General features: G+C 36.4%; 1 protein-coding gene across 3 annotated transcripts in view; it reads right to left on the bottom strand.

Moving 5' to 3' along the window:
* The window catches only part of PLS1 (plastin 1), a 47798-nt gene that overhangs the window by 16968 nt on the left and 15108 nt on the right, over nt 1–15722 (bottom strand). For 2 of the 3 annotated variants that reach the window (XM_063337818.1, XM_063337820.1), the window contains exons 2-6: nt 8508–8616; nt 5018–5181; nt 3606–3735; nt 1765–1897; nt 768–849 (exon numbers count right to left, since the gene is read on the bottom strand). In XM_063337818.1, the coding sequence (XP_063193888.1) occupies nt 768–849; nt 1765–1897; nt 3606–3735; nt 5018–5181; nt 8508–8577 (579 nt within the window). In that variant the 5' untranslated portion in view covers nt 8578–8616. Of the gene's footprint in view, nt 1–767; nt 850–1764; nt 1898–3605; nt 3736–5017; nt 5182–8507; nt 8617–14989; nt 15017–15722 lie in introns of those variants that run through there. The other variant, XM_063337821.1, reaches the window with a different exon arrangement.

Here is a 15722-nt window from a genome sequence, read left to right on the forward strand (position 1 = left end):
TCCAAGAAAAAATACCTGGCAGCTCTTGCAAATATTACTCTTTATTTTTTTGTGTCATATTTTAACTATCTAGAGAGACAACACATGTATTATCATCTTTGCTGATTCATCTTCTTTAAATAAGTAGGTATTACAAAACCCACTTGGAGGATTTAGAATATGGTATGTTTTAACTTTTCATATTTTAATGTAACAGCTGACATTAAAAATCTGCCAATTAACCGATGTTTCTATTCAGGATTGGTTTTTTTTCTCATTAGGCTGGTAACTTATGGATCTACTTTTCTCTTCCAGACTTGTTTTCTTATACCCAAACTGAGGTCTTAAAAACTGTTTCTCTCAAATATTTTCATGACTTCACACACAATTAAAAATAGAGCTTGCCATCTTCTGTCCAAGCCACTTTCCACTATTGAAAATGCATCATCCTACTATATAGTATACAGCTATGCAGATACTTTCTGCATTGCTAAAATACGGCCCGACCATCCACTCAGAAGTCTTAGTAAAGCAAAATAAGAATAGTGAAGAGGGAAAGAACTAAGGAAAGCACGAAAAACGCAAGTATTCCTGTATATCATCTAAGAAACAGGAGAATTCAGCAGAGTTTATTAGAAAATAGAATTTCATGCTTTGACATTTTTTAATACATAGCACCTTTTTTTGTTTTCTTTGCACTCCACCAGGAGAACTGTCATTAAAACAAAGCTATAGAAAAATATTTTACTTTTTCATTTGTGGCAAGTTCCTAACTGTGCAATACTTACAGAAATAGTGAAAGGAGTGAGTTTCTTCTTATTAATAGCCCTTTCATCAATTGTATCCGGTTGTGAAAAGTTGATCATTTTGCTAAGGAAGAAAAGTCAGAGTTTACTCAAACTTTCATTTCTCAGAAAATGCATTATTTGATTATAAACTCCTAACACTTTAAATTAGCTGTAAATATTTCTGACAAGATTAAAAAAAAAAAAAAGACCACCTCATCCTCTAAACTCCTCTCCCTGTTAAATAATTGCACATTCATTGAGAAACCTCCAGATAATACATAATTGTAAGAAACTTGAGCAACCGGGTTTTATATTTAAGTAACAGGGCATGCCTGTACTGTGGAAAAAAAAGTTCTTGAGAAGATTAAAACTGGAAACTAAAGACAGTTAAATAGTTTCTAGTGAAAGTCTTTGCAATATAGCCAATATATCTCTGCACTGCATTTCTACAGTATCTTGCATCTACAAGGATCTCAAAGCCTAATTCACATCAATACTAATAAGCTAATCACTTGTTACCATGGTGTGTGAATATGTACTGTTAGTCGACTTTAACTAACTAAAGTCAAGGGACCTACTATATGCTCTCTGTTTTGCCACAAATTTAATTCTGATTTCTGTTCCTTCCATCCTATGATGTAGTAACTTTTAAAAATACTTGAAATAGCAAAGATTTCTGATTATTTTCAGATGATGAATATATGAACGGTGTAATTATCTCCTTTATAAACAGTCTGCACATATCTCATGTGTGTAATTATGGATCTGAAGTGGAAACCCACTTCATAATATATGTGGAGTCGCTCAGAGTCACATAAAAAATTTGCTAAACATAACATTTCTACGGGCAAACAGATTTTTTTTCCATCCTACATATTGGTTGAAATATTTAAGAGTGGAGTCCTATTGTTAAAGCCTATGAAGTTTTCCAGTTCACTGTGATCAGCATTTAACCTTTGAGATTAATTTCTTTTCTTTCTCGCAGCCCTGGACTTACCAAAGAAGAATGCCATCTGCAAGGGATTTAAAAAGACTGGCATCTGATGGGTTCATAGGTAGGAGGTGCTTACAGTCTGGGTCATCTTGTAGAGCTTTATTTATCCAATTAACAAAAGCAACTTTTTCTTCCTCTGAAAAGAAAAACAGCATTAAAATAATCTATTATCATTTTAACGAACACATACTACTAAACATCAGACTTGGGTCAAAGAGGTTCATCTGCAACAAAACCCCTTAGTTTCACAGGGGCCAGTTATGAAAAGAATCAGACCCGTGGGATAGCACACAAAAAGTGAAAAGTACAGACTGATCTTTCTCCTACAGCACCCTCTAAACATCTGGTGATTTTCTGAAGGACAACATAAAAATCATTGCAAGATAATGGGTCATCATGGCTGACTTCAGTTTCTCAGTAACTACAATGAAAAGAGGGAAATTAGTGGTCTGAAATATGCAACATCTCAATCTATGCACCCTTGGTTTAAAACGTACCATTTCATTCTGCCTTCTACAAGGACTTCAGAGACTGGAAGTATTTTTGAGACTATCATCTGGATTACTGTGCTATATTTAGCTTTGAGAAACTTAAAAAGTTTAGTATCTCAGTTTTAAATTTTCTTTCATATTTAGTGTAGAATTTAATACTATGTATCTAAGAAAGCTTATTGGGACAACAGTCCATCAAGTATCAATATCCAAATTCCCAGACCGTACAGGTGGTATTCACCTTCACTTACCTCAAGAAGCATAAAAGACACCTGACTCATTACATTTCTTTCATTGTCAGGGGGAAGAAACGTGAAATTTTAGTGCACACTTCATCTTGTCATAAACAAGATGGCCAGGTCAGATGGATTACAGTCTAGTGGCGTCAGTTTCTCTCCACCAAAAATGAAAGGGAGTCTAAACAATTAGCTCTGATGGTGTCCCCCCTGCAGGCATCCTTTGAGATGGAACATATCCCCTGCTTTGGGGATACAGCAAGTGCAGCTGGTGCTATAAGGGTAATACCTAGAGAGAGGGTTAGCTTTAGCTTTAGCTAACTGAAGTGAATCTTCCTCATATATAGAATCTTAACACACTTCTGGAACCACAGCAAATCCCAGACTTGAGTCAATCAAAAAAGCTGCAATACTGCTTATTGAAATATGATCCTACAAGGTAGTTAACATTCTGACCAAGAGCTGCAATGCAATTAGGCACAATTACCAACTTAAATGACACGCAGCAGGGAGAGGGAGAAAGAAACAGAGATCAAATATTAAAAGCAACTTCTCAAGTATGAGATGGCAATGCAAAAATTAGAGGGGAGTGAACAATTCTGTAATGGCACAGAGACAGCTGAGGTGGACATTCCATCCAAAAATGATATGTGGATTTTTTTTTTTTCATTTTAGTTAACACTGGAAATGAAAATGAGGATTCATTTTTATCTGAATATAGGAATAAGAGTAGATTAGCATGTAATGAAGCCAAAACCTTGACTAGCATTACTAGAAGTATGCCAAAGGGACCATTAGTTCCACCCCCCCACCATGCTGTCAGTGCTTGCTTTCATTTTTTGCTCTGGCAAAGATGCCTAACTTGCCTCTGAGTGCAGCATTAAACCAACAACCAAACAGCCTACATTTTAATAAACTACCACCCACACTTACCTTGTGTGGTAAGCGTACGTACACAAACAATTTATGTATGTAGTACATGCATCTCAACATGCTTTCTCTATGTTAATTTGCTTTCAACAGCAGCTTTTTCCAGTAGTTTATTTTCTATGGCTTTAGTGCAAATTTATAGTGTCTTCCTCCATGCAAAATTTGCTTGTATTTAATTATTTCTTACCTGCATAAGAGTGCTGTGTCCCCTCACTAGATATTGCTGATGTTCCTCCAATTGCTGTAATACCTTGCTTTTTGTTTATTGATTTTCGGAAAGATTTGCTAACATCTTTGCTTTTCAATTCCTGAATTATCTGGAATAAGAAAAATAGAGAGCATTATGTGATTGAGCGTACCTTCAAATAACTAAGTGACAACTCATGTAACTACCCCAGAGTCAATAATTAACCTGACTGCCAGCCTTGGACATTTACATTGACTCCTGTTCTGCAAAAAAATTTACTGTATGGGTAAAACTATTTTAAATCCCTTCATGAAACTTGCATACTGGATATCTAATATATTATTTCTCAGCAAGTACCTCAAGTGCTACCTTTATTAAGCCATGCTATCTAAAAAAGCAGATGCACAACAATCCAATTTTTCCACAGATATTTCGGTAAACTGAAGTAAACAACTAAAGATACACAAATTTTCAATAACAATAGCAGATTTCTTGCTCTTACCTTCATCGTATACTTTACAGTAAAATGTCACAACGTGACAGCTACACATACCCTTAAGCAAGCTGACACCATTTTCCACCTGCCTGCAATGTAAGCCACATTGGATATACCGGTATGTCCTAAATTTGCCCAAATACTGTAGGGGTCTCAAAACTGACAATATAGTATAAGTAACAGATACAGTTCAATACCTTGATGCAAATATTTGCATCTCACCTATGAACCACTGCAAATTAGAATATTGGAAAGAAAGACCAATAACTAGTTCAACAGGCAACCTGCTCCAGTTAGCAGCAGTACTAAGCTATAACTTACTGTAAGCTGTAAGCAGAAACTAAGCAGAAACTAAGCATCCCCAAACGCATACAACACACCAACAACCTGAAAAGTTTTTGCTTCTCTTAAATAAACTAGTCAGTGATCCATCTTGAAAAACAGTATGTCTTTCAAATTTCTTCATTAAAAGTGAAAAAATGTACCCCACTCCCAGTAAAAAAAAAAAAAAAAAAAAAGGCCTTTAGTACAGAGATGAAGCACAGTAGTGCAGGCATTAGTTTATCACTAAGAGAATTCAGAAGCCGGTATCTACTCTTTTGACAGGGCAAGGGCTGACCCAACAGTTCCTAAAATATGTAATCCATGCCCTCATCTTTGAGAAAATAGAAAGTAGGACTGATTGAAAATATTGTGCTCTCACATGCTGCCCAAATGAGATCTAAATTAAATGGGAGAGTGAAACTGGAAAATAATTATATAGCATATTGTAGATTGTCACAGAAAACTTTCCCATTCTCAAAATATTAGTTATTTGTATCAAAGCAGTACTTAGTTGTAAGACTTAGCTTAGTTTTCTGTCATAGTTCTCAACAGATATCAGACAGTAGAGAAACATCCAAAGGGAATGTCTTACAGAGACAAACTCTTCAAAGTTGATTCTCCCGTCCTTGTTGCTGTCTGTCACTGCAATGATTTTTTCTACAATCTCCCGGACTTTGTAACCAGGCAAGGGCAGACTTGCTTCTTTAAACAGGTCTTGAAGCTCATAATCACTGACATACCCGCTGTTATCAATATCTGTAAAATGAAAGCAACAAGGTTTTTTTATGCTTATGTGAAGAACCAAGTACAGTAAGTGTTGAGAATAAATAAAGTATGAGAAATACAACTCTAGGAGACAAGTATTTCTTCTGACATAGATAAGTAAGCATGAAGCAACACTTGTGGATTAGACACACAACTGGATAGAAGTTTCGCCATCTTGTTATGTTTTTTCTCAGGAACTCTCTTATAACCCCAAAGCATAGCTATAACAAGATGGCAAATTTAAAAAAAGCTTAAAACTTGCAACTTACAAGACTCCCAACAAAATTCTCTATAAACCTTCAAGTGAAAGGGAGATCAGTTATTATATTCCTATTGTTGATATTATACCATTTGCAATCAGTGAACTCAAATCTGATGCAAGCTGTTATTAGAAGAGCACAGTTATACAAGAAAAACTACTTACACAGGAACTCTACCTGACTCTGCATTTTGTTTCTTATCCTAGTATCTGACAGACATTTTCTGTTCTTCAAAATTTTTGATGTGGTTAGGCTTACCTGTGAAGAACAAATCTGGGATGATCTGCATCTGTTTATTGAAGGTGACCTTCCTTAATCTATTAACTAGCTTTTTTGGGAGCTATTTGTACTGCTACCTTCACTTACACGTAGCTCCCAAGACCACGTCAGGAACATCCATGTACAGCAATGTATTAGAATGATTTTTTTTCCATATGAGGTATGGTATAGCTCCACAATTGTGGAAAGAAATGAATGGCTGTGTCACGTAAAAATAAATTAAGACAAATTCAGTATAATTTGTGTTACTCATGATGAATAATGCAGCAGCACAGTAAAAATTATAAAAATACCCTTTGTACTTCCACCTTAGGCCAACCTGTGTGCAGAGAGCAGTCATGAATTCTTGTCTTAGTATAAAAAAGCACCATTTTACAAATCTATGGTATATTTTTATCCAATGTCATACATAAATGAATAAAACACATTAACCGTTCCTAATTTTTTGATATCTATGCATATTTCCCTATATATGTATACACATATCTATACAAGCAGAATTTGAGAATGTGCATTAAAATAGCCTTACCTGTAGTGCAATGTCTATGCAATGGGAAGAAGTACTTTTAAAAGCAGAAAAATCTATAGTCCATATACAGTATAGATGAAGCTCAATCAAACACAAGAAATCATATCCAGCATAACTAGTGCTGGATACAATGCCCATCATTTTATGTATTTAATGCTAATATTTTCCATGTTTGACAACAACTTTCAGTCTCCTTCATGATCATACTAAAGCTCTTGAAAAATACAAATCAATAGTATTTTCCCAATTCTACACAGTCAGTCAGAAACAGAAGCAAGATGACGTGGCCACTTTTCTGACTTGTCAAGGTGCTCCCACTTTTGTATTTTTCATTTACTAGTTAAAAGACTTCTCTCCATATTGTCCCTAGTATCAGAACTCGGCCAGTAATACCAGAGTGGATGAATACACATCACATTATAGAACAGCAAGCAGAGAAACATGCTTTCATCTCTACACATAATTAATTGCTATACAGTAATTTCCCTGTAATCCATATACACTATGTAGCTTCTATACAGCTTCAGATTTTCACTGCTGACAAAAGGCTAAAAACATCTGTTTAAAAAAAACATATGTATCTGTGTTTTTGATACTACCAACAATTCACAAATCACTACACAGACAAACTTCATGTCTGCGTATGTATTAATCCATCCACTGTCTGGCTTGCAGGCATTTAACAACCCACACAATAACAGGGATGGTCTAAAAAGCAGAGGACATGCTCACAAGTTCACTCAGATTACCAGCTATTTTATTTCTCGAGGTTCATCTTTCACTGAGGGTAAGTTTCCATGATGACAAGCAGAGAGTTAAATACATGCCTTTTCTCTCAGTTTACCAACACAGCTGCAAGCAATTTATCCATAAAGACACTGAAAATGTAAAAATGAATAAGAAAAAGCTAAATGATGCTTAATTTTTATGTTTTACAGAAAGCACAATATAGTAAGGAAGAAAATGTTTTTCAGTGAGTAGGAGCCACACAGACGATTCTCCGAGCAGAAATGTGGAAACATGCAGAAGGGAAAGGGAGAAAAAGAAGGAATGCAGACGGTGAAAACTAAACAACTAGAAACACTGTCAGACACCACCAGTGAGTTATCTACCCATCCTAACACCTCCCAGTTACATGTACACAGGACTCTTTTTCTTTGGTCTGTTTTTCCAGCTCCCGCAGGCTATAGACTTCTTGAGCTACAGACTATATCAAGACTACTGTTTAATAACAACTCATGAATTATCTTCCATGGATGAACCTTATTCCTTTAGCATTTCCACTCTTTTTTGGTCTCAACAACATACCAAAGTCAATGGGTTTATGGTTTTACCATTTATCATGAAGATTAGTTACTTCTTTTTATTCTAAGCTTTCTGTCTCTCTACAGGGCATCACGTGATACCTGTATTGACAGAAACTGAATAATTCTCTCTTCCTTTACCTTTTCCATACTACTCGTGGTCTTACAGATTTCTAACATACAGCTATCCAATACTCTTTACAAAGCTGGAGACTCCTAATATTTAAGACTTTTTACCTAAAGTGACCCTGGTCCCCCAGTTACACTTTCCGCCCTCAGAAGTGCTGCAAACAAGAAATGAAGCAAATGTGAACTTTAACATTCACAACAGTATTGTATTATAATCTGGAAAAAGGGGTTAGTTGCTATATAATTTCTCGCTCTTTCTGTTTATTCTCTGATTAATCTGCAAACATCCTGTCAAGCATACAAAATTGTAGCTATTTATTAACATCTGCTAGCTACAAAAGCAAGTCCAAAAAAATCTCCAAGTTTAGCTCTACTTAAAACATAAAATCCACTCTAATAAACAAAAAGAGAAATTCACCAAACATGCAAGTAAAGCAAACCCAAAGTGTCAGTAATCTAACATGAAAATATATTTAACAATAGTTCAATTAATTTTGTTTTCATATTTAAGGAGTTAAAAAAAACTGAATATTGAGGCCTACCATGCTGCATATACAATGGCACAAATAATGCAACTGCCCAGCAAGAAAATGTATCTATTTTCATTGATGAAGTTGAAAGAAATTAATAAACGCACATAGTTTCAATGAAAATAAAGGGGTTCATATAAACATTCTTATTTTCTTAGATATTACTGGCAACATAGAAGGAACATGGCCCTATCACAACAAAGTGATCCATAAAGACTTCTTCCACAAATCCTACGTGGCTTTGCAATGTTAATGGCATCCTATTATTTTCTTATTTAAAACATACCTATTTTACTGAATGCTTCTCTTAGTTCTTCAAGCTCTTCACGAGAGATAGTAGTTATGTTGTTTTCCATCTTTGGACAGCAAGAAGTGTTGTCCTCAATTGCTTACACCTAATAAACAGGAAACATATAAGGCTTTAATTCCAAGCACATACAAGTTACTGATCTTTTCAATATCAGGTACAGGACCTGTATGACATTTCCAGGCTTGGCATGCTTAAAACATTACAAAGAACACTTTAACGTACATCAAACACCCAGCAATTCTTTTCATTGTAACAGTGACTGAGAATTCACAATAGCAGCACCTGTTTTCATACACCTGATGTTTTCATTTGCATAGAATAAGCACTGACCAACAATCTAGCTCCATTGCGTGAGTGCTTTTCCAACATTAAAATCATCGGCTTAAAATTAAAATTTTCCAACATTAAAATCATCATTTCAATGAACAGTTTAAAAAAAATTTCTAAGTGCAATGCAGTATCGTTGCCAATTGGTGGTTAGTGCTAGGATCTAGTCCTGCAAAGGACTGACCAATCCAACACTTGCACAGTAGTAAACCTCACTGGGACGCTCTCAAGCACTTATCTACAGTCAGTGGGTGAACACCGATGAGCCTTTCCACAGCTGCTGCAGGAGTCATAAAATCATAGAATTGCCTAGTTTGGAAGAGACCTTTCAGATCAACTAGTCCAACCATCAACGTAACAAAAACCATCACTAATCTAAACTATATCTCTAAGCACCATGTCTACCTGTCTCTTAAATATCTCCAGGGATGGTGCCTCAACCACTTCCCTGGGCAGCCTGTTCCGATGCTTAATAACCCTTTTCAGTGTAAAAATTTTTCCTAATATCCAGTCTAAACCTCCCCTGGCACAACTTGAGGCCATTTCCTCTTGTCCTATCGCCTGTTACTTGGGAGAAGAGACCAACCCCCATCTCTCTACAACCTCCTGACAAGCCTGTTTCATGACACTGTCAAAGAGTCAAATAAAGGCTTTTACTGGGCACAAAGATGGCAGTCTCAGTGTGAATCTACCTACTCTACCCAACTCCATAAAAAAGGAACACAAAACAGAGGGCACCTTCGCAAGGGCTGATAAACCCCTGTGCCATATCCTCGCCCATTTCCTCTTATTGAAGCTTTACTATGACAGGATGATTCAGGCCCTTGTTAGTAGGTGCAAGTTTGTCAAGAAGCTTCATGCAATTGTCTCAATACACAAGCTTATAATAGCATTTGCCATTTTCCACTGCACACGTGCCATTGGTACACACAAGGTAAGCGTGTGGCAACACCCACCTGCCTGTGCCAAGTCTGAGCAGCACTTGGCTGTAGAGAGCACAATGTGCTACAGGTGGTGCTGTGCCTACCAGAAAGTACAAATTTTGTCTTTGCTTTTACTTTATAAACCAGAAGTGACAAAAATCCACCTTACAGTAGTATTTTCAAAGTTGTCCTACACTTTGTGTATGTTCTCCCTTCTTGTTTAGTTGCTTCTGGTTCAGTGTTTTTGCTTCAGAGCAAGAAAAATATTCCTGTATTAAGAATAGGTTATTATTTGCTTATAATAATTATATTCAGATCTGCTTTATGCAGCTGCTTCTCCCCAAAAAACCCATGCATATCAACAGAACTGTACTATTACCCACTGGACAAGACACTGGAAGGGGAAACTGAACTCCCGAATTCAACAACTGGTTTTACCATGGACCTGCTGGACGCCCTTGGGCAAGACTGTACCTTTGGACATCCTGATTAATTCTGTTACAAAACTTCCCAGTGCAGGGACTGCCCCGTAACTAGGTGTTTGTACAATGCCTGCGACAACAGGATCCTTCACAGGTCTGTGTAAGATTGTAATAACGGAATCAGAATTTGGTTAATAATAAAGGAGATCGGTAATGTTTAATCTGAATTTCTGTTAGAAAATAATTTCTTCCCCTTTCTGGCTGCATCAGTTTTCTTTGAATCCTTCACAATCTGAAAACAAGAGAAAATACAAGTGAAGCAATCACACAGGTCACCAGCACATGAGAGAAGAGGCAACAGGGCATACCAGCAGCTGCCGTCTGCTGGGGGATTGTGCCAAGGAGAGTCAGACAAATTTCCTGGAGCTTTGCTAAGGAATGCCCAAGGAATGAACGCATACAGTACTGCTGATGTGGACTGCACCTACCCTACTGTGAAAACAGCTGTAATATAAAATAAATTGGCTGTGGTCAGCCACAAACTGGTGTAGCGCTGCCTCACTACATTAATCAATGAAGCATCTCCTGATTTCAAAGTTATAAGTGGTGACATCACTGATGGAGATTATTAAACCAAGAAAGGTATCGCACTTCTGTATTATATTGACAACACAGCCCAACATACTCTCCAACCGGGTAGAACATTGGTTTATTACAAATCGGCTCTCCCTGCCTACCTATGAAACAAGAAGCACAGCACGAGCTGTTGGTTTTGCATGGCCTTCACAGGTTGCCCCCCTTTGCTTGGAGAATGAAGAGCACAGGGTCAGCCTTTCTTTCTTGTGTAGCTACCTCCAGTTACACACTGCCATCCAATGCCTAAGGCTGTCAACGTCCTAATGTCCTCCTATTTACACGGGATCTTTCAGAGAAAAAGGAGACATGATACAAATTGGCCAAAAAAGAAAAAAAAATCTGGATTAAAGATTGACTTGCAAATATTAAATTGTTAAGAAACATAGTTATTCAACATATTTGGATAGTATGTTGGAAAGAATGCTGCTGGATGGAGATTTCAGGTAGCAAGAAATTAGACCTTGATCAGGATAATTTTAATTGATAATTTTACTCAAACCTACCAATGCAAACCTATGTATTCCGGCATTCCTCTTCATATTATTTTGCCTTTTGTTGAACCCAGAATGATATCCTTTTCATCGTTTATATTCATATTCTATATAAATAAGAGTTACTAAATGAAAGCCTCAGATTTTTAGAGGTCATCTTAACTGTAACCATATGCATGTTTAGATTGGTAGGCATTTTTCAACAGGATGATTTTTATTCCCTCAACAGCATTTTCTCTTTCTTACACAGCAGCGTAAGTGTAGATAAATAAATGCTTGTGCTGCTCTCTCAAAGTGCAAAAGTAAAAATATTTATTTGGGCCCTAGCTGCAGCACATTTACACTGCTGTGTAAGAAAGAGAAAAATCAAGTTACGTGCACAATGTAACTGATTCTCATCTCAGCAAATGTTTCTGCTTCTTTAAATGCAGTAGTTTGGTATATAAAGTTTCCATAGTAATTTAGCTTTCTTCCATAATTCTATATAAAAAGAGTTCTTAAACAACAGTGTGTTACTTTAATGAGATCCTGTCTACTTTACTTGAGTTAGTATTTTCTCTGTCTTCACTGGGACTGTTCCTGTGGGTCACATAGGATATGGCTTTGAGTGTGGGTGGCAAGTTAAGTATTTTTCCTTCATGTCACTCAATCTTATTTAAGTACTAGATTTAAAATCCTACTCATCCATTTTGCTAAGCTTACTAGCAGCATGTGCCAGTCTTCATACTCAAAAGAAAAACAGTTAAAATATATCTTTAGGAAAAAATTACCTTACACACAGATATTTCTGAAAGTGCAAGTACCTTGATTGGAAATCTGATGTGGCAATTAGTAATAAAGAAATAACGAACTATGGAAAAACTGGAGAAAAAAACCCCACATTTAAATCCAAATTACCCAAGAAATTTAAAGGACTGTGAGGTTGCAAAAAGACAGAAGACAGTCCTCTGAAATACAGAAAGAGTATGTCAAAGTGTAAGTGGAATATTTAGTCACACAGGTGCAAAAGACAACACCACTTCTGTCATACTGTAATGTTTTTAACTGTTTACCATTACCATGAGTCAGATTTTATCAAAAAAAATTTCTGCAAAGTTGCACTGCAATCAGTTTCACTCCTCCCCTTTTATGATTCATAATCCACATTTTCCAACATATTCTATTTCTGGAAGTCAAAGGCTGCTGTTTTCTAAGATGTTAATTATTTCAGGAACACAGTAGAAACATCTATTCTTGAATGAAGCAGATAAATAAAGTAATACCTCTGGTCTAAAGAGACAGTCTTAAATACCCTATTATATAATTAGAGGGTAAATTAGCTAGTCAATTAAATGGCAGAAGTGCTGCAATCATGGTTCTGGCATTCAGGAGAGATCAAGTTTGAGCAGAGACAACACCTAAACTAGTCAGACATTTCAGAATTTCAATGCAGAAACACGGACCTTCTATCTAAGCTAATAAATACCTTGCACACGCAGGTTTATCACCACCCAAGTTGACTCAGTCCACAGACAATTCTGACAACATTTAACATTAAGCCTTAAGTACATGTCTATTGAAACTATGACTACCTGCTGAAAGAGAACATATTTCTCTGTAGTCTGGTACTGTTCATAAGACACTTAGATTTTCTGTGGTATATGCTTACATTAAACCGATTCCTGCTGCCCCAGGACAGGGTAGATACAAACACTGTTTTTATGCTGAGAAAGTGCCTTCGATCCTCATTTAAGTCCTCACCAATATGCTTAACATGAACCAACAATATTCACGTAGAAGGCAGGCTAGGGATACTCCTGGAAGGCTTTTTGTATCTAAACACAATTCACTGGAATCTCCTGGAAACTTCCACATCCAACACTAATACAGACACAAACTACTGTTGATACTATTGGTGTGTTTCTTTGCGTGCAGAGGAGTATCTGTGGCTGAGCAACCAGGACGGACATAGCCAGCAGGCCAAACAGCAGCTCCTGCCGCTGTTTTGACCCATTATCAGAGCTGTCAGAAAAAACAGCACAGTTAATTGGCAATCAGGCCCAATAGTTTTCTCCATCCCTGCAGATAAATAGCAATTTCTTTACCAGCTCTTCATTTCAAATTCTATTTGCCTTGTTTCCACATGCAGCTGCTTCCGCAACGACAATGGACGTTACACATGCTGACTCAAGAGCTCATTTTCTTTTGTTGCTGTTCTTTTTCTCTGGCATTAGGGACACACCTCCTCTGTCGCTGCTGCAAGTACCACTCTATTGCTGCTTCATCCCTAAATCTGTTTTTCCTAATAACAGCCAATCTAGCATAATTTGCAAATACAGGCTGTGCAGAAGAATTACCTGCTTTTATGTCAATAATCAGCTGGTTATTAATATGTACTATCTACAATTATAAAACATTAAAATTCTGCTTCTTTTATTGCGCTCTGAATCAAACTGCTGTAGATTTTAATGCAAACCGAGCCCCACAAGCCCCATAGTTTAACCTGCAGCATTCCTGTGTTATCTTATCTGGGATTCTTCAGGCCAATGTGGTGGGAAAAAGGTGGCTTTCATGCACCACTGGTCTTTTAAGCTCTCATCAGATTAAACTAGGAGTTCTATGCTGTCTCAGAGAGCAAAGAATGCATTATAAGGTATAAGACACAGAAAAAGAACTTTAAGTCAAGGCTATGCATCAGATGTTCCCTTTAATCTGTAAGAAGAGAAGAGAAAACACTGCTGTATTTTAACTGAGGAAATGCTAATAAAACAACAGTGAAAAGACTTGTATATTATAAAAATTTGAGTAATGGAACTAATTGCCATTGATACACAGAATGACAGCTTTACATGAATACACACACAGAGGTTTCTGTTGTCTTTTCAGGAAGATAAAACTTCCAAAGTTTTTGTTTGCTGTTTGGTTTTTGGGGAGGTTTCTCCCCCGGTTTACACTGAAAGATGTTTTTACTTTGGCCAAGATTATTCTTGACTCGCAAGGATAAATATGATTAGGGGATAACTACATCAGCCCTTTAGCAATGTGAAAGGACAAATTATTTTAAGCGTTTCACTAGTGGTCTGTAATAAAACAGCAGTGGCAATAAACTTTAAAAAAAAAATAACCTACTGGAGATTAACTTTTTAACTTACTGTGGTAAGTCTTTTAATCTTTATGACAAAATGATTAATCAGTGGGCTTCAGTGACTTTATAAATCTTTTATTATTATAGTTTACACTGGTATTGGATATGGAAAGATAGCTTATCTTTCCCATATCTGTGAAAAAGCTGCAGGAGACAAATAGGAGAGAATTACACTTCATGTTATCCAAAGTGAAAGAAGTCTATACAGTCCTCTCAACATAGAATCAATCAATCAATGATGAGCACTGAGTCTTATAAAGAAAGATACAAAAATAGATCCACTCCTAATGCAGCAAAGAGGATGCCTGTAAACCTTTAAAAGAGGAGAGCACCAAAAGGTCAAAGTAATTAGCTATATAAATACATATACCTCTATACATAAAAAAAATAAAAGAGATTGCAACTGCTGAAGCACATTGCTAATTTTTGAAGGAATAGGCAGGGTATAATTATGATATCAGGTACAGTTATTAACAGAATAGTATGAAGTGGAAAGTTCTTTAAATATCATACAGTCAGTCTGAAGTTTTACTACCTGAAAGAGTCAGAGGGTCTGTTTCTCAACCTGGGCTCATAAATGTGGCTGGATACATTTATGAGCATCAAAAGTATTTGATGACTAGAAGTTAGAGGATAACAATGAAGAACGGTTATGCTTCAAACATATAAACTGATAATCTATGGAATTTTCCTCAGTCTTCTATGTACAGCATTACACAGTGAACAAGGTACAATTTAAGAGGGGAAAAACAGGGTTATTGTTTAACTTCTTCCAAAACCATACGCACTGATCTTTGCTAGAGGAAGACTATCAAACTAGGCAGAGTGATAAATTTTAAGCGTATGAAATACGTATCTTTTGTAAGGAGGAATAGAAGATCTACATCAAAGTTAATTATTCACTCTATAGGAATTTATTCAACATAGTACAGTAACTCTGGTGAATAATAAAATCAATATTTTCCACTATGCCTTTAAGATAAACATGGGTGACTCAAGAATAAACAGTAAAACAATAAGCTGAGATACCTGACTGTTAGGCTGGTCATGGGCCTAATCTGACTTCACTTACTATGTATAAATACAGAACAATTTCATCAGGCTTAAATCAGGATGAAGAGCACTTCTGTTATAAAGCAGATACATGTTTACTTTAGAAAGATACCTTTATCACCCAAACAAAATGCCTCCAGCTTCCTTTGGCTGCTGAGTATACAGAATAGCCATGCAAATTCATCAACAGTATCAGTTTCACGTAGTTTCCTTCA

The sequence above is a fragment of the Chroicocephalus ridibundus genome, chromosome 6, assembly GCF_963924245.1.
Source record: "Chroicocephalus ridibundus chromosome 6, bChrRid1.1, whole genome shotgun sequence".
Classification (NCBI taxonomy): Eukaryota; Metazoa; Chordata; class Aves; order Charadriiformes; family Laridae; genus Chroicocephalus; species Chroicocephalus ridibundus.